Genomic DNA, 27,459 nt, shown 5'->3' with positions numbered 1-27,459 from the left:
ATGACATCATAGAATGCCAAGGAGTCTCTCTAGCTGACTGTACCTTTCTATTCCCTATTGAGGCAGTTGGTCATCTGAGGTTGAGCTACCAACAGCGAGCTCCTGGTGGGGTCTATCTACAGTTTTCCTTATAACTTAACTTATCTGTCTAACCTGGAAGGAACCTGCAATAAAGGATCTTAACTACTAAGTGGACTCTGCATCATTCATTTATTACAACTTGGCGACGATTTTTAAAAGGAGGAACCTACGCGTGATCTAGAGATAAAGACTTAAGGAACTATAGGAAAGAACTCAAGAATTCAAGACTTTCAAGGACACTTCATTTCACAATTAAGGTAACGCCCTGCCGACCCCACCAGTGTCCAAGTCCATCTGGACAGCCTACGCCGAGGGCGTGTGTTTCAGATTAAAGTCTGCTGTCAGTTTACGAGTGAAGTATTCTTCTGCACCAAAGAGTTGTGTCTACTGTTTGTCTACTAGACGTGATCAAACTGTCTGCAAACAACCCTCAAACTGAGTTTTGTGTGCTCTGCGAAGTTTTATAACAGCCTCTGCCTGCTCAGCTCGTTTCTGCCTGGTGTGGTAATACGAGCATTCACTCGAGAGACAATTTTGTATGAGTCAAGTGGTTTATAATGAACTCTGCGAGTCCCGCTTCATACACTTTCTGTCTTCTGCGCAGATCGGATTAAAAGCTTTGCAGTACTCTATAAGTAAAGGCAGCACACGAACCCTACTCTTTGCAATTTAGTTAGAAAAGTGCAGATGTGAGCATTCTATGTCCGACATTGTTCTTGTTAGCACATTTAAAGGAGCACTACAATATTGTGACAAGAATTGAAGAGTAAACGACCTCAACTTTCGACGCATTTCCGAACTCATTTACTCACCGTCCTGGATGCCTTTGTCCGTTGGTCGACGGTTGGCCACAAGCGATCTTCTCTCCTTCCTACCGGCCGTCCTTCTGATGACGTCTATAGAATGCTTCGAGGAGTTGGTGAGGCAAGATTCTCTTCATGCTCTTCGCTCCTGTGACGCCTGTGTCAATTTTCATAGAAGACACGTTCCTCACGCACTTTACGTCACTACGACAAACGTAGCGGCCATGTTGTATTTTGTTTGGCTGCCATGACAACAGCTTGCACTGTGCGCTTCCTAGTTGCTGTTCGGCGCGTCCATAAGCAGCTGTTCAGTTCTTCGTCAGAGTACTCGACTGCCAACGTTTCTTGTAGTATTTGAATACAACGTGCCTCAACACACAGACGACATTTGAGTCAATATTGATCGGATTAGTGACAATATGCGTGAACAGTCATCACTATTAAGAAATCGATCTTCTCATCGTGTGGGAACATTCAGCTATGACTGCGCACATCTGTGTACAGATCCCGGGTGAGATGTCGCTCACCGGAGCTAATATCATTTATTTAATTATTTATATTGCAGTTATTTCATCTTTGCATTTGAGTTAACACTGGTTTTTTTCAGGAATGTGGTGGGTGCTTTTAACAAAGCAAATCTGTTGTGCTCATATGAAAAGTCTGTATTCTGCGTTGGAAAGTAGTTTGGTGTCTTTGGGTAGTCAATACTATGAAAAGTCTGTATTCTGCGTTAGGGATGTAGTTTGGTGTTTTTGAGTAGTCAATGCCCATCCATGTTGTCAGGGTTGTTACCCTGAGGTGCCTTTCTAGGGAAGATGTTTTTGTGAGGGTAGTCCATGCCCATGTTATAGTGTATGTTCATCCATATAGTCAGGGTTGGTATCCTGAATTGTACCTTATCTAAGAGAGGTGTTTTTTGTGTGAATAGTCCATGCCCCATATACTTGGTGTTTGCGGGTAGTACATGCTCCATCTCTTGTCCCAGGGTTATAGTCTTTACTCTACGCTGTACCCTCTCAAGGGGACGTTAGTGTCTGTGGTAGTCCATGCCCATGGTTGGTTGTTCAGGCATGTTGATGGGTAGTCAACGCCCATAGTATGTTCCATAAGTATTTATGGCTAGTCCATGCCCCTTTTCCCACAAATGTTTTGTTTACTCTGCGGTGTACCCTTTTTCAGGGGAAGTTATGTGTTCTTTTTGGGTAGTCAACGCCCATAGTATATTTTATAAGTATTAATGGCTACTCCATGCCATTGTTCCCAGAGATATTTAGTCTACTCTGCGGTGTACCCTTTTTCAGGAGAGGTTATGTGTTCTTTTTGGGTAGTCAACGCCCATAGTATGTTTTATAAGTATTAATGGCTACTCCATGCCTTTGTTCCCAGAGATATTTAGTCTGCTCTGCGGTGTACCCTTTTCAGGGGAAACTTTGGTTTTTTGGGGTAGTCAACGCCCATGCTGTCCTGCAGCGTACCCTTTTCAGGAGAGGTTCATCGTCTCCTATTATTGGTAGAGATTGTTTGTACACTGTGTTTTATCTGAGTATACCTTCTTGTGGCTACTGGCCAGGGCTTCATTTAGGTAAGATTTTGAGTTGTATTTTTGTCATACATTTAGTGTCGACATATCTTCACCAAGAGTAGTGTTAAGGGTAGTCTTAGTTTTGTTTCAAAACCTCACTCTTTTGTTAAGGAGAGGGGATGTGGCATATTATGTCATAATGCTGATGTCATAATGCTGATTCTTTGTTCTTTTCTCAAATAATAATACCTCATGTTAAAGTCATCTTTTGTTGTACACTACTACTTTTGGTTATTCTAAATTGTGTACTTCCTTGCTGTCTGAAGCACATTAGGTATTGTTGCTGATTATTCCTTTGTTCTGCTATTACTCCATAAAGAGAGAGGATGTGTAGTAAATACTATCTTCACTGTTCCTCTCTGGCTAGACAATACTATTATACTTATGACATCATAGAATGCCAAGGAGTCTCTCTAGCTGACTGTACCTTTCTATTCCCTATTGAGGCAGTTGGTCATCTGAGGTTGAGATACCAACAGCGAGCTCCGGGTGGGGTCTATCTACAGTTTTCCTTATAACTTAACTTATCTGTCTAACCTGGAAGGAGCCTGCAATAAAGGATCTTAACTACTAAGTGGACTCTGCATCATTCATTTATTACACTCCTCCCGACAGTTCCACGCAGGGGTCGTTGACGGCTGTGGAAACAAGAGGGAGGGGTCACAGGTTACGGGCACACTCCGGGGCACAGGGGGCAGGGGCCACCCGTCGCGGTTACAAGCTGTCAATGCAGGTGGTGGCATGCAGCGCCGGGAGGCTCATTATCTTAACCCCGGTCGGGGTGGTCGCAAGGAAGGACTCCACTAATTGTTGACTCTTCAAGCACAGTCCACTTTTCAAGTATGGCGGGCTGTGCCCAGTGGCATAACAAAAGTTGAAGGGGGCCCCCTGCAAGGTACACAGAGGGGCCCTGCTCCAGATTTAATTCGGAGCTTTCGGGCGTGAGTACAGCGCTGAGGGGGCCCCCTGCAGCTCGAGGCCCCCGCACTGGGGGGGGGGGGTTGTGTGGCCTGTGTTACGCCCCTGGCTGTGCCTAACTATGCTGGCGTTGTAAGCAGGTTGTAGGGATCATGGCCATTACTCTTGGATACTGTAGGGCAGCTCCAGGAGGCGTTACTGGCTTGCTCTACTCACACTGAGGGGGGGGGGGGGGCTCCGTCCTTTCACTTGCCAGCAGGGTGCTCAGTGCTGCAGCAGCTTCAAGATGCTGCTGGTGAGACGTTCCTCACAGGGCAGCAAGAGAAGGTGCAAAAGGGGTGTACTTAGCAATCAGCAGTTCATGTGCATTATGCAGGTTCCACTGGTGGTTGACAGTGGGGCCGTGTGCATGCAAACAGCTGCAGAGGCCTTACCCCTGGATGCTGAAGTATTTGTTGTGTTGTTGTCTGCCCCGACTTCCTCTAATCGGGATGTCAACAGGTGCAGAGGGGGTGGTTTCAGCTTGCAGATTGCAGCAGGGGGGCTCGTCTACCTTTAAGTTCACCTGGTTGGGGCTGCTGTTTCACATGCAGGCCACTGCAGCCTTCTTAGCACTGCGGCCTGTGCTTGGCTTTGCAAGATTTATGTACATGGCTGTAGAGGGTAACTCTGATGCGGCTTGCAGCCGTGCTGATCTGTGCCCTGCTCACCTGCAGGCACTGTGTTCATTGCACTGTTTGTGTAGGCTCTTCGCCTGCTTGGTCACTTGAGGCGTGTATCGGGTGGGAGTCTTTGTCCCTTGCAGAGAGAGTCGGCAGCGTAGGGGTTCCTAGAACGCGGTGTGTGCTGCAACACTTTTCCCCCTTTCACAGCTCTCAGTAGATGTTGTGCTGGCAGCAGGGGGTGCCTTAGACGTGGGCTGTACTGCCCCCCTTGAAGACGAGCGAAGTAGCTACCAGCATGCATGCAGGTATCGACCCGCTCATCACCTTTGTCATACAGTGGGCGCTAGGTCCACATACTTTCAGATAAAACACATGGACACAGTAGTAGGGTACTGGCCAGGAGCTCGTGCACCCTGGCCCTTTTATTAGCAGGGTCACGTCACTCGTGATGCCTGTGATGGATGGGTGTGGGGGGCTTGTGTGTCCACTCCCGCGAGGGAGTGGCTGAATAACTGAGTGTCTGCTGAGACATTAGAACGTGTCCAGCACGACACTACACCATCCATGTGCTACAGTTTACCCTAAGCCCAGGGAGTAACTAATGGCTTGTTTCTGACACGACGCATGGCCTGTCGTTCTTTGCAGGACTAATGCAGCCAAAGCTAAAATGGAGTCCAGCGAAATCAAATTAGTACCCTGCCTGAGCTCCCTCCCTCTCCTATGCTCTACTCTGTCTTTCTGTCTTTCCAGTGTTTTATACCTTCCTCTTCTAAGTGATGTGTAAGAGGAGATACTAGTATGCTTGTTAATAGTGCTCCTGCTGTGCGGTACCATTTTATCTGAATGAGATATGCTTGGTCTGCTCCTGACATTGCTGTACCTATGATGTGTGCATGAGAAAACTAATCATACAAGGTTAGATACACCTCTTAGCTTGCCATCTAACAATGGATGTGGGGATGTTTAAAGGACAAAACAGTGCTGGGTGAGAGTTATGGGTAGTCTACCACTGACTTAACCCGCCTACACCCTTCTGCTTGTGATTCTAGTGGGAGGTGGTTTTGGGGGAATTCTGTGTTCCCAGAGCATGCCCCCACCCCCTTAACTGAATCACCTATTCAGATGCTAAATTAGAGGTGAGACATGAAGTGTGTGGGGAGGGAAGAGGGTGTGATGGTGAAGTAAGGATGGTGGGATAGGCAAATAAAAGGAGATTAAGGGGAGGGAACATTTGTGCAGTGACTGGAGAGAAGAAAAGTGCCAGGGTATCCTTTATAAAGGAAAAACATTGTTTGTGCATTTTATGTGGAATACATTTGTCATGGATTCAGGGGTGCAACTGGCAGCCCCACAGACCCTGCAGTATGGGGAGGCCCCCAGTCTTCTCTTCATGAAGCGGGCCCTCTCAGCAGGGCCAGACTGGGAACCAAAATCGGCCCCGGCAAAGTGCTCGGCGGGCCCCGGGAGGGAGGTTGGGGTGCAACCGAGCTCTTTGCCGGGGCCGGTTTTCGGCCGATTTTGTTACAGGGCTGATTTTGCAGCTATGCTGCATAAACGGGCCTGTAACAAAACTGGCCCCCAGGGGCCCAACACCGGCCACCACTCGTGCGGCGCACTGGGGGATTGCCCGGTGCCTGCAACGGCCAGTCCGGCCCTGCCTCTCAGCATGTCTGTACAGCGTGTCTCTCTAATGCAGCTGCAGTGTGAAGCATACTCTGAGCTGACATCGCACAAACCCAGGACTGAAAAGAAACAATTCTCCTCCTTCGGGGCCCTTCCAGTCACCTTACATGAGAGGGTGGGGCCCCCTGAAGGAGAGCATCCATAACGGAACACATGCTGCTCTTAAATGGAAAGACAGCAAAACACACAAGATGATGGACGGAATGTTGCACATTGGCAAAACATTCACCCCCAGTCACAGATCTGGGTTTAATCCATCGTTATTTTGCTCACCAAGCCACCCCAGTTCAGACATGGCCATATGCAAATCAGTCTTGACCCTGTGCCTCATGGGAACAGTCCAGCCCGAACTGCCAAGCCATGTCTTTCCTGGACCGGAATCAAGCACCCTAGGACCGGTTTCTGGCTCTCAGCCGTCTTCAGCCAGGATAGCTTAACTCCAGTGACTTGGTGAGCAAGGGACCCACGTCTGGGCATACCCTTCTCACATAGGGTGAACAGCAAAACGCACAAGATGATGGACGGAATGTTGCCCAATGGCAAAACATTCACCACCAGTCAAAAATCTGGGTTTAATCCATCGTTATTTTGCTCACCAAACCACCCCAGTTCAGACATGGCCATATGCAAATCAGTCTTGACCCTGTGCCTCATGGGAACAGTCCAGCCCGAACTGCCAAGCCATGTCTTTCCTGGACCGGAATCAAGCATCCTAGGACCGGTTTCTGGCTATCAGCCGTCTTCAGCCAGGATAGCTTAACTCCAGTGGCTTGGTGAGCAAGGGACCCACGTCTGGGCATACCCTTCCCACAGACGTGGGTCCCTTTTGCCATTGTGCAACATTCCGTCCATCATCTTGTGTGTTTTGCTATTCACCCTATGTGGGAAGGGTATGCCCAGACGTGGGTCCCGTGCTCACTAAGCCACTGGAGTCCAGCTATCCTGGCTGAAGACGGCGGATAGCCAGAAACCGGTCCTAGGATGCTTGATTCCTGTCCAGGGAAGACATGGCTTGGCAGTTCGGTCTGGACTGTTCCCCTGAGGCACAGGGTCAAGACTGATTTGCATATGGCCATGTCTGAACTGGGGTGGATTGGTGAGCAAAATAACGATGGATTAAACCCAGATCTGTGACTGGGGGTGAATGTTTTGCCATTGTGCAACATTCCGTCCATCATCTTGTGTGTTTTGCTATTCACCCTATGTGGGAAGGGTATGCCCAGACATGGATCACGTCCTCACTAAGCCACTGGAGTCAAGCTATCCTGGCTGAAGACGGCTGATAGCCAGAAACCGGTCCTAGGATGCTTGATTCCTTCCGGTCCAGGGAAGACATGGCTTGGCAGTTCGGTCTGGACTGTTCCCATGAGGCACAGGGTCAAGACTGATTTGCATATGGCCATGTCTGAACTGGGGTGGCTTGGTGAGCAAAATAACGATGGATTAAACCCAGATCTGTGACTGGGGGTAATGTTTTGCCATTGTGCAACATTCCGTCCATCATCTTGTGTGTTTTGCTTAGAAGGAAAGAGCCAGCAGAGAAATGCCTGGAGTATATGTAGGGTTGCCACCTTTCCCAGAGAAAAATGCGAGCTCACTCTCTTCATGTTTTAAGATTCTGCAAAGGCGTGTACATGATTCTTAAGTAGAACTTTATATGAAATAATCCAGATTAAACCCCAGAGTTCTTGTTTGCCCCAGGCATGCTTTGAATAAGGCATCTAGCGAAATTTTAAAGCAAAGTGCAATACTTATAGTTTCAAAATAATTGACAAATATATACCAATAAAAGCACAACATTGAAAAATGTGAGTGACCAGCTTTACTTAAATATTTCCAAGCACTTTGTGTAATCCACAAAGCAGATTGCCTTTGTGTTACATAAAAATATTCAGTGAATCCAATATTTAAATAACCATTTTATGTAGCAGTGTTGTAAAGCAGAGATCTCAACCTCGCGCTTGTCAGATGTATCTTCTTTGCAACCTAGTTCTTGTTATTTTGCTTTTCCCATTATAAACAGAACTACAAGGACCACAATGAAATGCATCAACGATTTACACCTGAAATGGAAAAATGCGAGGTCACTGTATAGGGTCTAATGGATGATTTCCTGAACATATAGCAAGAAAGTGGTTTCCTTCATTGCTTTCACATAGTTCGTTTGTGTTTTCATTCTGCAATAATAGGAATATTCAGCAGCTTTGCAATTTTAATTTCCAAACTAAAATCCTTATCTCATGTATAACAAGGGTGTCCATGATACCAAAGCATTGTCTATGAGGAAGGGGGCATAACACATGAGTTTATTGGACAGATGATGATAATGCCAAGTGGCTGTAAGGGAATTATTGCTGAAAGGGGAGTCTAAAAAGCTTTAGTATATTGCAAGTGGGTTTAGTGCATATTAAAAGGCCATTTTGTGGTTGCAAACCCTATGACTTTGTCAATTGCAGAGAATGGGATCCAAACTTCTTTGTTTTTTAGGTTCTATGGGCCATATGTAGGTAATTTGTGTTTTGCGATTCTCAAATTGCGATTTTGAATTGAAATTAGAGAATCGCAAAATGCAATGTAGGTAGGATTAGCCAAATTTTTGCGAATCCCACTTATTCCTTATTTGTGAATCGCAAATTGAGATTCACAAATAAGGAATACCTTCTCATTCATTCCTATGCGCTAGATGGCCCATAGGAATGAATGGGAAGACATTCTCAATTTGCGATTCTCAATTAGAGAATCGCAAATTGAGAACGCAATTTCAAGGGTGCAAGGGTGTCAATAGGACACCTTTTTGCACCCCTGAAATAAACATGTGTGCACATGTGGTGCACATACATGCGCTATGGGCATGTACGTGCGCCACATGGCACTTTGAAAAATGCAAAAAATTCAAATTTTCAAAGAAATCGCAAATTACCACCAACCTCAAATTGGTAATTTGCAATTCCTTAAGCCAAAATTCGCACAACTTGGGTGCTTCCTACATTGCATTTAAGGAATCACAATTTGCGATTCCTTAAATGCAAATGCAAAATAGGGAATTGCAAATTTTGCGATTTCTTATTTTGCGTGTGGGTTTTTGTGTGCTACATAGCACCCTGCCCAAATTGCGATCACAAATGCTGAAATTCTTTGAATTTCAGCATTTACATTCGCAATTAGGCTTCCTACATATGGCCCTATGTTAGGTAAATAATTAATTTATATTCAAGTGTATGTTGCGGTTAAAGATGTAATGTGTTTTAAATTGGCCTTTTTAAAATAGTTTTTAGGTCAAATATTTACTTTTCCATTTTGTGTACCTGAAAACAAAGTACAAATATAATAAATAGAAGTTAGGTCTACTGATTTTACTATGGGCAATCCCTTATGGTGGGGATTCCATCAGCATATCTTGTAGGCGGGGGCAACTCAAGTTTTGTCACGTCACGGGGTGGATTGTCTATCAAGAAAAGGGTCACAAATTTGAATGCAATTGCCACCAAAAAGAAAATATTCATTCTTAAACTGAAGACATGTTTTCTGAAGATCATGCCTGAACGAAAAATAATTTTGGTTTGGAGCATAGTTATTAATAACAGTAATAGGTATTTTGTTCGTGGAAAGTTTAGTAACAATCCATCTACCACACTAACACGTTTCCTGGGTCAGTAAGATGGGTTGCCAGAAAAATAACTAAATCAGGTTTCTATTTTGCTAGGTGAGAAATAATTATTTGTCTCTTAATGGGATGATTTAAACCTCTAACAATCCAAGTTATAACTCTGAATTTGAAAAATCATGCAATATAACTGACTATCAATAGGCAAAAAATAACAGGTAAATATAATAAACAGGTACATGGATAAACATGAAGCGGGTGAAAATGGATAGTACAATAATGGAAAAAAGGGAAAGGAGAGTAAGGAGAAGAATGGGAAGAAGTAGAGACAGTAGACAATAAAAAACACAAATGTGGTGACTGGGAGATGTACCTGTGGGTATTAGATACTTGCTTATCTAGAAATTTTATTTTTTGCACCACTGTGGTGAGGTAAATTGTTTTGTTGTAGGTCACTAAGCAGAAATATTGTTTTTACATTAGTTAATGGTGAATGAAAATGTTCATGCAAGGTTTCGTTACACTGGTGCACAGTGCACTTGCTCTTGGTCCTCTCCTCACACAGTGCCTCTTGCATATCCCAGAGGAGCTACGTGTTGGAAATTACGCTACTGTGACCCTTTTGCTCGTAGCTTAATAAAGTCACTTGAAAGTCTGGCAGTAGGTGGACACATGCGTGGTTTCCAGGGACTGGCAGAGCCTCCTGAACTGAACCAACGCCTTGAGTAATCGTTGATAAAAAATAAACATTATCAAAGCCAATAAGTCTCACCTACGCAAGAGCTACTGGCTCTGTCAATGTCTTTTAGCCATGTTGTACAGGCTGGGATGGGGCAGTGAGCTAAATAACGGTGATGGATCAAGCCCTGATCTTTGGACTGGGTAAGAGTGGTCTGCTTAATTCAGACACTCTGTTCATCACCACCCCCTTTTCTGAATCGTTTTTGGCCACTATAGGTGTGGCAGGGTATACTCAGACATGAGTCCCTTGCTCACTGCTCCATCAGGATTCAAGCAAGCCGGGCCGACGAGGCTGAAATGCCAGAAACCGGTCCCCGGTAGCTTGTCTCCTTTCTGGTGAAGAATTGGCTTGGTAGTTTGGTCTGCCCTGTTCCCATGATGCACTGGGCCAGGGACAGACTAATTTGCATATAGCCAGGTTCTGAGCTGGGATGGGGCAGTGAGCTAAATAACGGTGATGGATCAAGCCCTGATCTTTGGACTGGGTAAGAGTGGTCTGCTTAATTCAGACACTCTGTTCATCACCACCCCCTTTTCTGAATCGTTTTTGGCCACTATAGGTGTGGCAGGGTATACTCAGACATGAGTCCCTTGCTCACTGCTCCATCAGGATTCAAGCAAGCCGGGCCGACGAGGCTGAAATGCCAGAAACCGGTCCCCGGTAGCTTGTCTCCTTTCTGGTGAAGAATTGGCTTGGTAGTTTGGTCTGCCCTGTTCCCATGATGCACTGGGCCAGAGACAGACTAATTTGCATAAAGCCAGGTTCTGAGCTGGGATGGGGCAGTGAGCTAAATAACGGTGATGGATCAAGCCCTGATCTTTGGACTGGGTAAGAGTGGTCTGCTTAATTCAGACACTCTGTTCATCACCACCCCCTTTTCTGAATCGTTTTTGGCCACTATAGGTGTGGCAGGGTATACTCAGACATGAGTCCCTTGCTCACTGCTCCATCAGGATTCAAGCAAGCCGGGCCGACGAGGCTGAAATGCCAGAAACCGGTCCCCGGTAGCTTGTCTCCTTTCTGGTGAAGAATTGGCTTGGTAGTTTGGTCTGCCCTGTTCCCATGATGCACTGGGCCAGGGACAGACTAATTTGCATATAGCCAGGTTCTGAGCTGGGATGGGGCAGTGAGCTAAATAACGGTGATGGATCAAGCCCTGATCTTTGGACTGGGTAAGAGTGGTCTGCTTAATTCAGACACTCTGTTCATCACCACCCCCTTTTCTGAATCATGTTGTACAGCAGGGCGGCTGCTGTGCCGGGTGGCTGAAAGTTAGGGAAAAAAGTGCTATCATGCGACCAACACAGGCAAAGTGATAGTACTTTTTTGATCTAGGGGGGTGGGAAATGGCACGCACAAATGCTGGAGTGGGGCTGGAGGTGTGTGGGTGGGGTGTGGGGCAAACAACAATGCAGGAGGGAGCAGGATCAAGCAACTAAGAAAGAGGGAGTAGGGCCAAGCACAAATTGTGGGAGTTGGCAGAGCCAAGCAACAATGAAGGGGCAAGTAATAATGCAGGAGGGAGTGGGGAGGGACAGGGCAAGCAACAACAGCGCAAGCAACAATGTGGGAGGGTGGAAGCAATACAGTGGAGCTGAGTTTGGGGTGGGGTAGATTAAAGTGGAGTAGATTGGAACACAGTGGGATAGATTGGAGTGGAGGGTGTAGGTGAGTGGGTTAGATTGATTGGAGTGGAGTAGTCTGGAGAGGATTGGAGTGGAGTGGATTGTGGTAGAATGGGCTGGAGTTGGATAGATTGGGAAAGATTGCAGTGGAGTAGAATGAGTAGATTGGATTGGAGTGGAGTAGATTGTGGTAGATTGGAGTGGAGTGGAGTAGACTGGGGTAGATTGGGGAAGAGTGGGGTAGATTGGAGTCGGTTAGATTGGACTGGGTAGATTGCATTTGGGTAGGTTAGAGTGGTAGATGTGAGTGGAGTGGGGTTTACTGGGGTGTGATATATTGGAGTGGAGTGGGGTAGACTGTGGTAGTTTGGATTGGGGGAGATTTGAGTGGGTTAGATTGGAATGGAGTGAAGTGGGGTAGATTAAAGTGGAGCTGCATAGATTAGAGTGGAGTGTCTTAGAGAGGAGGGAAGTAGAGTACAGTGGCAAGTCGTAGAGTGGAGTGGCGTATCATAGAGTGACGTGAAGTGTCTTGGAATGGAGTAGCTTGGTGTAGAGTAGAGAGGCTCAAAGTGGAGTAGAGTGTTTTAGAGTGGAGTGGTGTAGAATGTAATGCCATAGAATTAACCCTGGTTGTAGTGTGCGTAGTGGGGCTACGCGGAGTGCCACGGAGTCCAAAACTCGGGATGGATTTAGACCCAGATCTGTGTACTGGAGTGAGCGTTTGATATTTTTCAACTTTCCATCCATCAATTGTACTAATTGCATATGACGGAATGCCTTTGCCACTGCTCCCATGCCATAACACAGACACAGTTGCAGGTTAAAAGAAACTGTTAGGAAGCTTTCTGATTGTGTGCCACCTACGAGGTACAATAAGGGCAACCCCTGAAAGTGTACTGCCTGCCTGGAGATTCTTCGCCCCTCTTCAAAACAATTCCCATGAAAGAGGGAGCTGTGGCTTCAAACTCTTTCTTTCACCCATAAGCAGACAGGAACTGAGGACAAGGCATGGTTTTTCTGTAGTTCAACTCACTCTCCCGGTCTGTGGCAGTGGCACCCAATTTTAGTGTGTGGCAAAGTGCAAACTGGTACGGCTCATCCAATATGTAATTTGATACCAAGTGTAGTTCTAATTAGTCAAGAAGACTACAACACTTACACAACCTTTTATGACGTGTGGTCATTTTATTACCCACTAATTCAAAGTCATTGCTCCGTTGGTAACGTCTCACTGAGTAGAGAAAACAAATCAAATCTTATTACATTTTATTTCCGATTGTTAAAATTTGCTTTGAACTTGTTTTCATGATTGTATAAATTTTTTTTGTGTTGTTCCGGGCTCAGTAATTTAAAGTTTTGAACAAAGTTATATAAAACATTGAAATAACATCAAATAAAATAAACTTAAAATAATAATAAAATACATTGACAATGACAAAACGCATGACATCATTGTGGGACAAGAGACTTTTACAGTTGTTGCAACTCGTTTCACCTGTGCAGAGGAATCTTTAGAACCCAAAAAGATGCCAGTGCTCGGCGGCTGCCTTTGTGCAATAAACTAACTCGAGTAGTCCAAAGAGACTTTTTACGATGGATCTCTTCAAATGAAGCCGCTTTAGTTTCATATGCAAAACGTTTAGGAATAAGTTTAAGACAGCATATGATGGTGGACAATAAAGTAGCCATGGAGTATCCGAATGACCATCCTTTGATTCAGCTCCATGGAAGAAAGTCTTCTGAGTACCACGACTTGGAACCCAATGAGATTGTGTCATTATCTGCCTAAGCATGGACCCGCAAGGAGAAGACAGCCTCCTGTTACATCTCAGCATAGAGTCTGGTCTGCAAGTGTTCAGAAGAAGACCTTCTGGTGTTCGATTAGTAGGTGTACCACCAGGCGCTGGGATGAGATATTGCTTAGGACCACCAGAGGATCCTGGCTGAGGGGCCGCATGAGCGTGGGCCCGAAGATGATGCTGAGGTTTGCTGCTCCCATGAGGTTTTCAGCCTCGTGGTCACTGACCCTGAAACACAAGAGAATAATGGCCTATTAATGTGGATCCTGTTACACCGATAAGGCACAACAAAGGTTGAGGTCCATTAAAAAAAAGTACAGGGGATGGAAGGGAACGCGAGGAAATAATCAAGAGCAGGTTGGCTGAGAGCTTTCACATTCATTTGTTTCCTGATTGGCCCTGTCCATACATATTTACCATTGACAAATTTACGGGTGAAGAAGAAAAATACAATGTTGCTTACCTGTTAACCTTGGTTTGAAGTTTGTCCTGTTAAGAGAGTTGCTTATTGTAATGGATCTGGAATGGTTCTGGCTTCAGAGGAAACTCAAATGTACCATGATCGTCTGACCAGAAGCCCACAACGTGTTATGGTACAGGCCCCAGCTCGGATTATTTTAGCTTGTTTTGGGCCTAGCTGAGCATTTTTTATTAGGAAATGTATCCACGGTCTCTCCTATTTGTTCAACTCTCTTTTGACCATTTACTGTGTTTTCAACTGATATTTATTTGAATGATCTGTTGATTCTTACCTATGCATTTAGGTCAATCTATGATGTTTTGGCAACATCGGTCCCTCACGTCCCTTTCTGTGGAGTGCACACCAAGCACAGATTGATTCTACTTAATTATCAGTCCGCTGCGCTCTTGTTCAGCCACTATTTCTTCTCCCACCCCACCTCCTTTTCCATTGCCCCATCTAGTTCTCCCTCCCTCCTCGCCTGCATCACCCTCGTAACATGGCTTAAAAATAGTGCTATGACGCGGTCAATGCTGGCCGCATCATAGCACTTTTTCCTTGTTTACCATTTGCATGCCAGTTAAGTTTCTGTGACCTTCTTTCAAGCAGCCAGCAACTGAGCGAAGGTCAATGGAAGAGGCAATCCCCCGAGATTTGGTTGTTTTTTCGGTTTTCGCAGGTTGTATTTCAGACTGCATTTCTAGCCTTGGAATTCATTGGGAGTTTCTTATGCACCTCACTATGCAGCGTGTTGCCAGTGGAAAACTGCCATTAAAACGTGGCTGTTTCAACGCAAGCTATTATAGCGCAAGCGTTACTACGCATGTGTCATTACAATACAAAGACTTTACTACGCGATTTTTTACTACATGTATGCTTTTACCACGCATGTCTTTAGAACAAATTTTGTTGTAAAGGTGTGCATGGTGAAGGCATTTGTGTAGTAGAAAAATATATGCATATGCATGGGAACAGCCGTTTTGGCAATCCACATCGTTAGAAGAAAGGGAGATGCTCTTCCGCTTCCTCACAATGACGTGCACTGCCCCCCTAGAAGAGCTGTCAGCATGAACCACAAGGAGAGAGGTATGGGGGATTGGGTCTGGAACAGGGCCTACTATTTTAGGGGCTGAAGGCCGGGGGGGGGTCTCGCAGGGGTGGTGTTTTAAGGTTTAGGGTGGGGAAAGGGCTGGTGGTCGGGTAATGGTAGGGTTTAGGGAAGGGGAAGGGTATTTTTTAGAAAGGTTGTGGGCCGGGGGTGGGGTGCGTCAGGGACCAGGATTAGGGTTTAAGGTAGGCTTCATGGAAACCTTTACCACACATATGCTGTTATCATATATGCTTTTACAATCAATTTCATTGTAAAGGCAAACGTGGTAAAGGTATATTCGTTGAAAAAATATACGTGGTAAAGGTTTGCTTTGCAATGGTATACGCGTTGTAATGCATGCGTGGTAAAGGCATGCATTACAACGGAATGCGTTGTAACGTCATACAACCGTTGCCAGTATGTTATTGAAACTCATGCAATGAACTCTAGCTGTCTTCACAAGTAAATATTTTTTAAAGCAGTGCTGACTTCTACCGTTCTCTGGCAACCCCTTTGCTGAAGCAGATCTTGAAAGTCAGCGTTACTGAGGTCGAACGGTGTCTGTGCTGGGAGTCTGTTTACTATTTGGGATTTCTGACAAGGTAATTGAGGGTCTGGATTTAAAATGCAGATTTGCAGCCAGTGTCCTCTGATATCTGCTTTTCTCATTTTTTTTTCAATTTAATTTTAGCAACAACAATGCTACAATTGTTGGCAGGTCGCAGTGAGGAAAATTACCCTTTTTGCCTTAGAAATCATGAATTCTGGTGTTTTATGTTAATACTTATAGAAACGTGACTACACTGTAGCAAGCAATTTTCTTTATTTTATTTGTGATGTCTGAAGCTTAAGCATACTTTTAAATGGGTGAAATTGCATTTTATGTTAATCTTCTAAATAATGTTGTTTAATATAATCAAACAATCTATCTAAGCCCTATTGCCCAAAGGTATGGGATTTAAATGATACCAGTAAAAAAACAAAAATCAAATGATTGATTTTTAAACTACTCTTACAACAGAGGTTGCGGACTAGGATTTTCTCCCGGCTTAAATGTTTGATGTTCACTTTTTCATGGTTTTTCAATAGAGATAAAACTTTTGTTCTTGGAGCCTTTTTATGTCACATTCTCAGCTATTATGATTGGCTTAATAGATAAGTAGGGAATTGAAAATGGTGTTGCTGGCTGGCATCTGTTTGAATTGTGTACATGTCAACTCCACATGTAGTCACTCTGATTATATAGTTGATGGGTTTAGGGGGAATGTCAGGTGCACGCAGTATATAAAAGATTATCCAGCCCATGCAGTCTGAGTTTGTCTATAACCATAGTGCTTTCATCACTAGACTAAAGTGCTTCCATTGGTAAAACTCAGGAAACCACAGAATGTTTAAAGACTTGTAGGGTAATTCATGGCATTAAGATTGAATGGGCTTATGCCATTGAACCCGCTCCTTTCGAGTAGAGGTAAGCAGGGACATAGCTTGTGCATTAATGATCTAGTGGCTACATTAAATGCCTCAGACCACACGGTTTGTAAACTTTGCTCTTGCTATCAAACGAAAGCCCTGGCACTTTGCCTCTTAAGGCTGAATAGTTCAGTGAATGTCTCTGTGAGCATGCCTCCATTTGGTTCCAGTACCAAATGTAGTGCAATTTTATGAAAGTGTCAGGTTTAACTCTAATGGAGACGTCGGTCATAAAATACATAGAGATATGGCGATCCGGATTCCACCATCAGATTCTGTTGCTGTTGATTTAAACAAAGCTCTTATTTAAGTGGTACAAGTGTGCTCTCGGTGGAAACTCGGACACTGGCTTTCGTCCTCTTCATTTTTTCAGGAGCGGGGCAAAACAACAGTGCAATGTCGGTCCCTGACTCCACTCACTAACCTGTTTCTAGAGATCCAAATTATGAGGCCGATTATGATGGAGGATTTTCCGCATCCTCCGGGCCGGCGGAAGCCACCGCCGGCCCGGAGGATGCGGAAAATCCTCTGCGGACTCACCAAAGACCCACCGCCACATTAGGATGGCTGGTGGGTCCTGTTTTCAGTCCGCAGCTTTTCCGCCGCGGTTGGCTTACAACCGCGTCGGAAAAGCACTAACTGGGCCAGACTGGGAACCGAAACCGGCCCTGGCAAAGTGCTTGGCCGCCCCCCCCCCCCCTCCCCCGGGGGGTTGGGGGGTGCGACCGCGCTCTTTGCTAGGACCAGTTTTCGGCCGATTTTGTTACAGTGCCGTTTTTGCAGCTATGCTGCAAAAAACGACCCTGTAACAAAACCGGCCCCCTGGGGCCCAAAACCGGCCCCCACCCTCGCGGCCGACCGGGGGATTGCCCGGTGCCTGCAACGGCCAGTCCGGGCCTGAGCACTAATATGGTGACGGTGTCTCTCAGACACCGTCAGCCATATTAGGATGCCCGAAAAGAAATGCTTTTCCACGGCGGATTTTCCGCCGTGGAAAAGCATACGGAGCTTCACTGCGGGGCCCGTTGCGGGCCCCCTGGGTGAAGGGGGGTGGGGGGTGCACATGGGGGGTACCTATGGTCCCCCCCTGCATTTGTATGCAGTAATCGGCAGGCACCGTGCGGTGCCTGCCGCTTGCTGCATACAAATGCTATGTATGCATTTTTAACATTGCGGAGGGTGCAGCTTGAAGCTGCACCCGCCGCAATGTTAAAGATTGAGGATGTGACCGCCACCCTGGCGGTCACATCCTAATCTGCACAGAGGGACCGCCGCAGCCCCTGCGGACGGTCCCTCCTACTCTATGGTGGCGGACGGACTCAGGTCCGTCCGCCATCATAATCGGCCCCTAAGTTGGGCTCTTTTATCATGACATCTCTACTTCATGTTGGTTTTTGCAACACGTTTAAATATCCATGAGGGTTATTCAGGCTGGCAGCTTGCTCTGGAGTTGAGGATAATATTTTACAGGCGTGCTTGGCCTCAAACTGTGCCAATCATTTAGCTATACACATTACTTCTTCTGTCAGCTGTGTGTTGATGAAGATTATTGAGTTTACTAGAGGCAGTGGGAGTTTCTGCAGCTCAGGGCACCGGTACCAACATGGTCCCTGGGAACATACTTTTGCCTCCACTGCACTCTACTTAATCTTTGCCACTCTACTCCACTCTGTGCCACTCCACTCTATGCCACTCCTTCACTTTTAGCCATACTGAACAGCAGCCATGCTGGTGTACAGCAAGGCTAAAATACACTGGCAAAGTCAATAGCTCTCTCCTGTGCGAGAACGTTTGGCTTTGCCAATGCTTGTCTTAATCTAGCACTTGAGCTGTCGAGTAGCTATTTCAAGTTGCGTATGCAGCAGAAGAGGTGTGTACATTGGAGTGCGTCTGGTGATCACCCCCCAGTTTGTCATTGGGCTATGGAGGTCAACAAGAGTCTTGAGAAAGTCACCACCAGTGGTGGAAGTGCAGGAAGGTCAGTGCGAGCCCCAGCCCCCTCGAGGACCCATGATGTCCAGCTGTGAAACAAACTGCTGTTGGGTGAAAGCAGAACATGTGATGTTGGGCATTGGGGTGTAAAATGCCCCCAAATTTCAAGCCGCCCCCTGCTCAGCCAAACCCTTGGTACATCTGAGAGGTGCCCGTCACTCGTCTTTGCTTGGGCTCCATCTTTTTGTGTGACCTCACTGGCTTACCGTCTGAGGTGGGCGATCAAAAAGCGAAGGGTCGCGTAATGGGCCGGCGGAAGTTGCCTCAGGACTGCACACAGCAAAATCACTCGCTCCTCAAGCACCGGTGACCCTGAAAAAGAGAAGGGGACAGAATGAGATGCCACCGTCCTCTCATGCTCATATACGGATGCAGGAAGCCTGCGAAGGATGTGATGGATAAGGAGTTTCACAGTTGGGGAGTGAGACACAAGATACAGATGAAGGCATTCATACATTTATATTATACAATGTTAAGGACTTGGCTTTTTGCATCATAGTTGGTGATTGTCTGCCTCCCTATTGCCCCGCTTAGCGCCTTGACACCTATTTGGTTTAGTGCGCTTTACAAATCTTTATCCTATCCTATACACATGTAAACGCTTATATTGTGTATAATATTGTAATTTTAAATTTGCAAAGCGCATAAAACCAAAATACATCAAAGGTCTATAACCGGCAAGAGCATATGGCGGGGGCCAACCAAGAAAGTTATAGTTGTGAGAAAAGCCAGTTCCTCGCATTCTTGCACATTACCTACATTTGTAGTGGCTGCTGGTCAGCGTTTGGGCATGGTGTATATCCGGGGTGAGAGGTGGGGGGGGGCACTGAAGTAGGAGGCATTTTATTGTAATGAGGATGAGCTTTTGAGATGTAAGACGGTGGGTTTTTAGCGCTCTTTTGAAATGCAAGACAGAAAAGGTATTTTTTAATGATAGTCCGCTTACTGGTTTGTATATCCCATGCTTTCCTGCTCTGTGCATTTCTTCTGGCCTGCCCCATGTTTATCTTTCAAAACAATCAGTGTGCTCCGTGGCAGGGCTGCATGTTCCCCTAGGGCTGACCGCAAATCTAGGCATTAAGGGCTTTTACTCACATAGGGCAGCCCAATGTTTATCCTCAACCAGAGGCTGGCCACAGCCAGAAGGACTGCTGCCGCCTAGCGTTCTTCCTACTAAGGCGGGAGGAAGTTCTGGCTTGCAGAGAGTCCTGAACCGGATGTTGTACAGTTCATGCCCTGAGTTGGTGAAGCTGTTCCAAAGTCTGGGACATCCTGACATCGAGCTCCTTCTGCCATCTTATTGTCAAATGATGGGAAAGTCTGGCGGTCAGAGGTTATTCACAGGGGTGTAGTGGGGAGTCAGGTCTTCAGTTCTTGCAGCTCTTCTATAAGGTGCAAATGGTTTTGAATTAAACCTTTGACTTCACAAACAGGTAGTGGGGTTCATTCAAGGCTGGATTTTCCATGATCACATTTCCAAAGGCTTCAGACAAACACTGTAAGGAAGCTGTACACTAAAATTCTTAGTTGAGGTTGAAGGTGTCAATATGTATGAGGAAAAGGTAAGAGGAGGCACGGCTGTTAGCAAATAATACTTTCCACTGGCCTGTCAGTTGTGGACCCTGCTCTACATCCTGCCCCGTCATTTCATGAAAACTTTCTTAAGATGGAGACCTGGGGTAGAAATGTGGGCAGCCACTGCTCTCAAACTGCAGTGAGCATGATGATTTAAAGGGAACATTTAAAACAAATGCAAATTGGTAATCTGTATATGAAAATTCCTATAGAATAGGGGTTGTAGTGAGGCATATTAGAGGTGTGGAATATGCTATTAAGACAAGCATAAACATTACACTTTCAAATGCTAGAGTGGAAATCTCAAATGCTCTCACTTTCTGGACCTAAATTCTGAGCAAAGCACATTCACTGGATCTGTAGTGTGATCTGTATACGCTGATCACAACACAAATTACATGCTATGGCTCCCTGCTCGTCAATTCCACCAGTGATTATGTTATTTTGGCCTACCCCACCTGTCCCAGCAGCAGCCACATCCCCTTTCTATTTCAGCCAACGCCTGATGGATCATGTTCTCTGCCATGCTGCTAATCATTTCCAGTATCAGTCTCTTTGGCTTGAAGAGACATTTCTTAATAACAAGTTCAACAGAATCTGCTCAAGTTTATATAGATGTTCTGAATTCCCCTTTCAAGTTCAAGTTCGGAAATTTGTATAGCGCACTACTCACCCAGAGGGTCTCGAGGCGCTTGGGAGGGGGGGAGGGGGGGGAGGAGGAGGGGGGGTACTTTACTTATTGAATATCCAAGTTTTAAGTTGCTTTCTGAAGGAGAGATGGTTCTGTACAAGGCGGAGGTGGGTGGGGAGAGAATTCCAGGTTTTGGCCGCTAAGTAGGAGAAGGTTCTTCCCCCCATGGTGGATCTATGGATGCGCGGAATTGCGTCGAGGGCTTGATTGGATGAACGTAGTTGGCGGGTGGGGGTGTAGAAGGACAGTCGCGTGTTGAGGCATTCGGGTCCTAGGTCGTAGAGGGCTTTGTGTGCGTGGGTGAGGAGACAGAACGTTATTCTCTTGTTGACGGGGAGCCAGTGGAGGTCTTTCAGGTAACCGGAAATGTGAGCTTGACGGGGGATGTCCAGTATGAGTCTGGCTGAGGTGTTTTGGATGCGTTGGAGTTTTTTCTGTAGTTTGGCTGTGGTTCCCGCGTAGAGGCTGTTTCCGTAGTCCAGTCGGCTTGTGACCAGTGCGTGGGTGACTGTCTTTCTTGTTTCGGTGGGGATCCAGCGGAAGATTTTTTTGAGCATGCGTAGGATGTTGAAGCATGAGGATGAGACGGCGTTGACTTGTTTGGTCATCGACAGGAAGGAGTCCAGGATGAAGCCCAGGTTATGTGCGTGGTCCGTAGGTATGGGTGCGGTTCCCAGGGCCGGTGGCCACCATGAGTCGTCCCAGGCAGAGGGGGATGATCCTAAGATGAGGACTTTTGTCCGAGTTCAGTTTTAGGCGGCTGTTCTTCATCCACTCGGCTACTTCTTTCATTCCTTCGTGTAAGTTGGTTTTGGCGGTGTTAGGGTCTTTGGTGAGGGAGAGGATCAGCTGGGTGTCGTCTGCGAAGGAGATGATGTTGAGGTTATGTTGGCGTGCGATGGATGCGAGGGGACTCATGTATACGTTGAAGAGGGTGGGACTGAGTGATGATCCTTGTGGTACGCCGCAGATGACTTCGGTGGCCTCTGATCTAAAAGGGGGGAGGCGGACTCTCTGGGTTCTTCCGGCGAGGAACGAGATGATCCAGTCCAATGCTTTTCCTTGTATTCCGATGTTGCGGAGGCGTTGTATTAGGGTGCTATGACAGACTGTGTCGAAGGCTGCGGAGAGGTCAAGTAGGATGAGGGCAGCTGTTTCTCCGTTGTCCAGTAGAGTTCGGATGTCGTCTGTTGCTGCGATGAGTGAGGTTTCGGTGCTGTGTTTGGCTCGGAAGCCGGACTGTGAAGGGTCGAGGGATTTGTTGGTTTCGAGGAAGGCGGCGAGCTGACTGTTGATGGCTTTCTCAATCACTTTGGCAGGGAATGGGAGGAGCGATATGGGGCGGTAGTTTTTAAGTTCAGTGGGGTCTGCTGTGGGTTTCTTCAGAAGGGCGCTGAGTTCCGCATGTTTCCAGCTTTCCGGGAAGGTAGCGGAGTTGAGGGAGCAGTTGATGACGTCTCGGAGATGGGGTGCGATGATGGAGTCTGCTTTGTTGAAAATGTGGTGGGGACATGGGTCGGTTGGCGATCCTGAGTGGATGGAGTTCATCAGGCGGATGGTGTCTTCAGTGGAGATTGGGTTCCAGGCGAGAAGGTTGTTAGAGGGGGGTGTTGGTTCGGAGGTGGGTGGAGTGGACTGGTCCCCGGGTTGGTTTTCAAAGCTGTTATGTATGTCGGCGATTTTGTTGTAGAAGAAAAAGGCTAGGGAGTCTCAGAGGTCTTGGGAGGGAGTGATGTCGTTGGTGTCGGAGGTGGGGTTGGTAAATTCTTTGACGATGTTGAATAGTTCCTTGCTGTTGTGGGCGTTGTTGTCAAGTCGATCCTTGAATGCTGATTTCTTGGTGGATCGGATCAGTTGGTGGTGTTTGCGGGTTGCGTTCTTGAAGGCGGTCAGGTTGTCAGTGGTTGGGTTTTTTCTCCAGGCTTTCTCGAGGGTGCGACATAGCTTCTTGGATTTCTTAAGGTCGTCGTTGAACCAGGGGGCTTTTTTGTTACCTTGCTTGATTTGATGGTTTTTCAAGGGTGCTAGTTCGTCTGCGCTGTGGGTGATCCATTGTGTGAGGTTGGTGGCTGCTTGGTTTGGGTCCGATGATTTGGCAGGAGCGTTTTGGTGAAGCGATGTGAAGAGCTGGTCGGTAGTAATTTTGTTCCAGTTTCTTCGGGGAATAGGTTGTGGGGGGTTGTGGGTCTTGGTCTTATTGTAGTTGAAGTGAACGCAGCTGTGGTCCGTCCAGTGGAGAGCTGTGGTGTGATTGAAGGAGATGTGCTTGCTGGAGGTGAAGATTGGGTTGAGCGTGTGTCCGGCATAGTGGGTGGGGGTATTGACAAGTTGTTCGAGTCCGAGGTTGGCCAGGTTGTCTAGAAGGGTGGTGGTGTTGGAGTCGTTTTTCTTTTCCAGGTGGTAGTTGAGATCTCCCAGTAGAATATAGTCCTCGGAGGGGAGGGCGTGTGGGCTGATGAAGTCAGTGATGTCATCGTTGAAGTGTGTGCGGGGTCCTGGTAGTCTGTAGATGAGGGTGCCTCTGAGTGTGGTCTTGGGGTCGGTGTGGATCTGGAAGTGAAGGTGTTCGGCGGGTGTGAGGTTGTCGTCGGAACTGGTCGTGATGCGGATGGTGTTTTTATGGACGATGGCGATGCCTCCTCCTGTTTGGTTGGTGAGGTCCTTCCGGATGATCTTGTAGCCGTCCGGGATGGCTATGGCGATGTCGGGTGCTGATGAGGCGTTCATCCATGTTTCTGTAAGAAAGGCGACATCCGGTGATGTAGTGTCGAGTAGGTTCCAGAGTTCAATGGCGTGTCTGTGGACCGAGCGGGTGTTGAGTAGGATGCACTTTAGGTGGTTAGTGTCGGAGCTCTTATTGGAGTCTGTGGATTTGGTGTGGGTCCTGATGCAGTCGAACTTGCAGGAGTGGCAGGTGAAGGGTCCATGGGTGTGTCCTGGGGCAGCTTGGTAGCAGTTTGGAAGTCGGCCGGGGTTAAGTGCTGAGAGGGATGCGGCGTCGTACGTTATGTGGGTGGAGTGGATTTTGCGGGGGCCAGGGGGTTTGGCGCTGGGCGCGGTCCAGGCGCGGACGGGCTTACCTTTGGCGCACCTTCGGCACGCATGGGGCGCGTCCGCTGCGCGTTAACGCTGCGCGCAAAAGCATCTGTCATATGTGGATGGTGGGGGGCGCGGGGGCGAGGGAGGAGCAGCTGGGAGGCGGGAGCGGGGTGGAGAGCCGGGCTGGGAGGCACCACAACAAACAAACAAAATGGCAGCGAGCCAAAAGCAAAATCGGACGAGATTGGGGCACGACCTTGTTAAGCGCTATGAACAGGCAGCACAGTTAGGCAACAATATTCTAAGCAGGCAAAGCGAGTGAAACACAATGGTACAGTAAATCTCACAACACGGTCTAGCAGTGAAGCGCTACGATAACCCAATAATCAGCAGTGCGAGCAATGCGAGATATATGGCACTCTGGCAGTAAGCGCTACAATATTACAGTATTCAGGCAAGCAATGCGTGGTAGCTGGCAGTCTGGCAGTAAGCGCTACGATACCAGGAGATTGGTTGAGCAGGGAGCAGCGAGGGGAGCGACCGCTTCTGAGAGGCTCAGGACGGTCACAGCGCTAGTCGTGGAAGAGCGGAGCCTACACTTTCTGTGGGAGGGAGGAGCAGCTGGGAGGCGGGAGCGGGGTGGAGAGCCAGGCTGGGAGGCACCACAACAAACAAACAAAATGGCAGCGAGCCAAAAGCAAAATCGGACGAGATTGGGGCACGACCTTGTCAAGCGCTATGAACAGGCAGCACAGTTAGGCAACAATATTCTAAGCAGGCAAAGCGAGTGAAACAATGGTACAGTAAATCTCACAACACGGTCTAGCAGTCAAGCGCTACGATAACCCGATAATCAGCAGTGCGAGCAATGCGAGATATATGGCACTCTGGCAGTAAGCGCTACAATAATACAGTATTCAGGCAAACAATGCGTGGTAGCTGGCAGTCTGGCAGTAAGCGCTACGATACCAGGAGATTGGTTGAGCAGGGAGCAGCGAGGGGAGCGACCGCTTCTGAGAGGCTCAGGACGGTCACCATCAAGGAATAGTTAAGAACCCAGACAAACGTATCTAGAGCTTAAAGGAAATGTTACTTACCCTGTAAGCATCTGTTCATGGCATGTGGTGCCGTAGATTCACATGCTGTGCATACTCCTGATATCAAGTGTTGGGCTTGGACATGTATAACTCGTTTTTTAGGTCGAGCTGGTGTAGCAACGCGAAGCACTGCGTCCAGCGAAGTATCTATTGTCGGCTACTTCCTGGGAATCTGAGACAGGGGATGTGCACGCGCAGGAGATTCCCCCATGTGAGCGCGCACGTCTCCTGTCCCACATTGCCAGGAAGCAGATAACACACACACACACACGCGCGCGCGCACGCACACACACACACACACACACGCACGCACGCACGCACGCACCCCCCCACTCCACTCACGGGCTCACGCCCACACACACAGCCCCCCCACCCCACTCAGCGGGTCACACACACGCACACACACACGCACAGACCGCCCCCACCCGACAGTACTCACGGGCTCACGCGCACACGCGTGCACACACACACACACGCACGCACGCACGCACCCACACCCCTCCACCCTACTCACCGGGTCTCTCGGGCTCCTCTCGTCCCGCGGTGGTGGTGGCTGCACGGGCTTGGTAGGCGGCGGGGGCAGGCACCGGCAATGTGCTTTGAGCCCCCTCCGCTTCTCTCCCCAGACTGAACGTCACGTTTTCTGCCCAGCTGGGCCGTTTGCGCACTCTCGAAAGGGAGCCACCGGTCACACTGTCGTGCTAAAGGTGTGAGCCAATGAAAGGACGCTTGTGGTTCAAACCTCGTTTTCGAACCCAATCCGACCTGTCACAGTTCGGCTGGGGTCTTAGCGGCATTTTGTCGAAAGAGTCATGGCGTCTATTGACGGAAAATCCCTTGTTAAAAACATGTTAGCATCACGTCGCTTGAGGCAACGTGAAGGACACGGATGTCCACAACATGGTTGTCGGCGTCTCATGACGTGAAATGTTGTGCACACAGGAGCGCAGATGTATTTGGAAACAAAGCCCCAGGCAAGCGGCATGGCATGCACGGTTTCACTCGCAGGCAGGGGATCATTTTCACAAGCAAGATCTCCGAGTGAATGGGTCTTTAAATAGACTCTTAAACACACGCTGTTAAACTACGCGGGACTGTGCTTGCCGGAGGAATAATCTTTGTTCTGGCTGCCCGTATGTTATGTGTCACTTCCTCAACTGGTGGCAAACTGGGCACAATGGATTCTGCTCCAGATTAGCTGGGGTTGGCACTTTACACCCCAGAAGCCCAATACTGGAAACATGCATAGCGAGTGGTTCCTTGGTCCTAAGAGTATCAGAGAGATCTTTTTAACTCAGAGGCAAGAACCCTTCAGCCAGAGCCTCGAAATGACCATAAATCATGTTGATGAAAGATTGCGTCAACCGCCCACTGTCAACCAATAACGCCCCTCCACCTCTCCCCTGAATGGAAGGCTGGATGACATAATTACAGGTGGTAAAATCGGGGATTCTTTTCACTCCCCCTGCTGAACTCTAAATACTGTAGGCCACAGGTGCTTGTTAACCAGACACCCTAAAAGGAGAGCTTGACCATTCCCCCAGCCAAAGTCATTTGACGGTCGGACAGAGACTACAGTTCAAAGGGATTGCATGGGAAAATCTCCTCTCAATATGTCGACTTTATAGCACATGCCAAGTTGGGATTGCTAACCGGGACATTCTCAATGAAGCCCAGAACGGTAATAATAATCTTGAAAAGGTGCAAGGCTGTTCCGCCCAGCTGTGATTTAAAGCTGCACCTGAGAAAGCTGCTCACACACGCAAGTGGAGGCTTTGGGTCACTTCCTCTCAGCCGTAATCTTTCATGTGTTTTTCATAGTTTTCCACTGCTTGTCTTTGAAGAAGGTCGTTTTGAGTCACAGGACCTAGTGACTCCACCTGTAGTAGTAATGTACATGGGCATTGGCGGCATTGTTAGATTGTTCTTTTCCCCACACCGGAAGTGAGATTGGAGATAGAGCATAAAGACACAGTAAAGATGCCCATGCAAAGCAAAGTATTAAAAGAAAACTAAAGGAACGAATATCAGCAATTGCTACAGGCGGCCAGGGAAGAGGGCAGGAGCATGTGACCCTACAGTACTACAAGCCACACACAGATGCCTACAGGGCAAATGTTTTGTTTGTTGCATGTGTAGCTGTATATACAGATGTGGTGCAGAATGTAAAGCAGTCCTCCTAAAAGCAGTGGCTTAGCCTGAGGATGTAGGAGAAGACTGGAAAATTGTATTAGGACATTCTGGCCAACCTTATGTCTGGCTAGGACATCCTGCAGTAGTGTTTGGCAAAGGGTATGCATGGTGGATAAGTAGCTGCTTTACAGATGTCAGCCAGTGGTATGATACCTAAGAAATCCATGAATGAGATCTGGACGGGAAGGACAGGGTTCTTTTAGCTTTAGCGTAACAAGTCTGTATGCACTTGACTAGCCAATGTGCAACACCTGCCTTCGAAATCGCAAACCCCTTGTGTGGTTTGGAGTTGGACAGAAATAGCTTCTGTGTCTTATGGAAGGGTTTTGTCCTGTCAATATAGTACA

General features: G+C 47.4%; 1 protein-coding gene across 1 annotated transcript in view; it reads right to left on the bottom strand.

The window, feature by feature from the left end:
* Window positions 1-11,730: 11,730 nt before the first annotated feature.
* Window positions 11,731-27,459, bottom strand: part of LOC144773752 (N-chimaerin-like) — an 89,090-nt gene continuing 73,361 nt past the window's right edge. The window contains exons 6-7 of the mRNA XM_078658883.1: window positions 18,724-18,829; window positions 11,731-13,733 (exon numbers count right to left, since the gene is read on the bottom strand). Coding sequence (XP_078515009.1) covers window positions 13,562-13,733; window positions 18,724-18,829 — 278 coding nt within the window. The 3' untranslated portion in view covers window positions 11,731-13,561. The remainder of the gene's footprint in view (window positions 13,734-18,723; window positions 18,830-27,459) is intronic.

This window comes from Lissotriton helveticus, chromosome 1_1 (assembly GCF_964261635.1).
Source record: "Lissotriton helveticus chromosome 1_1, aLisHel1.1, whole genome shotgun sequence".
Taxonomy (NCBI): Eukaryota; Metazoa; Chordata; class Amphibia; order Caudata; family Salamandridae; genus Lissotriton; species Lissotriton helveticus.
The sequence above is the reverse complement of the archived record's forward strand: the minus strand, read 5'-3'. Positions and strand labels throughout refer to the sequence as shown.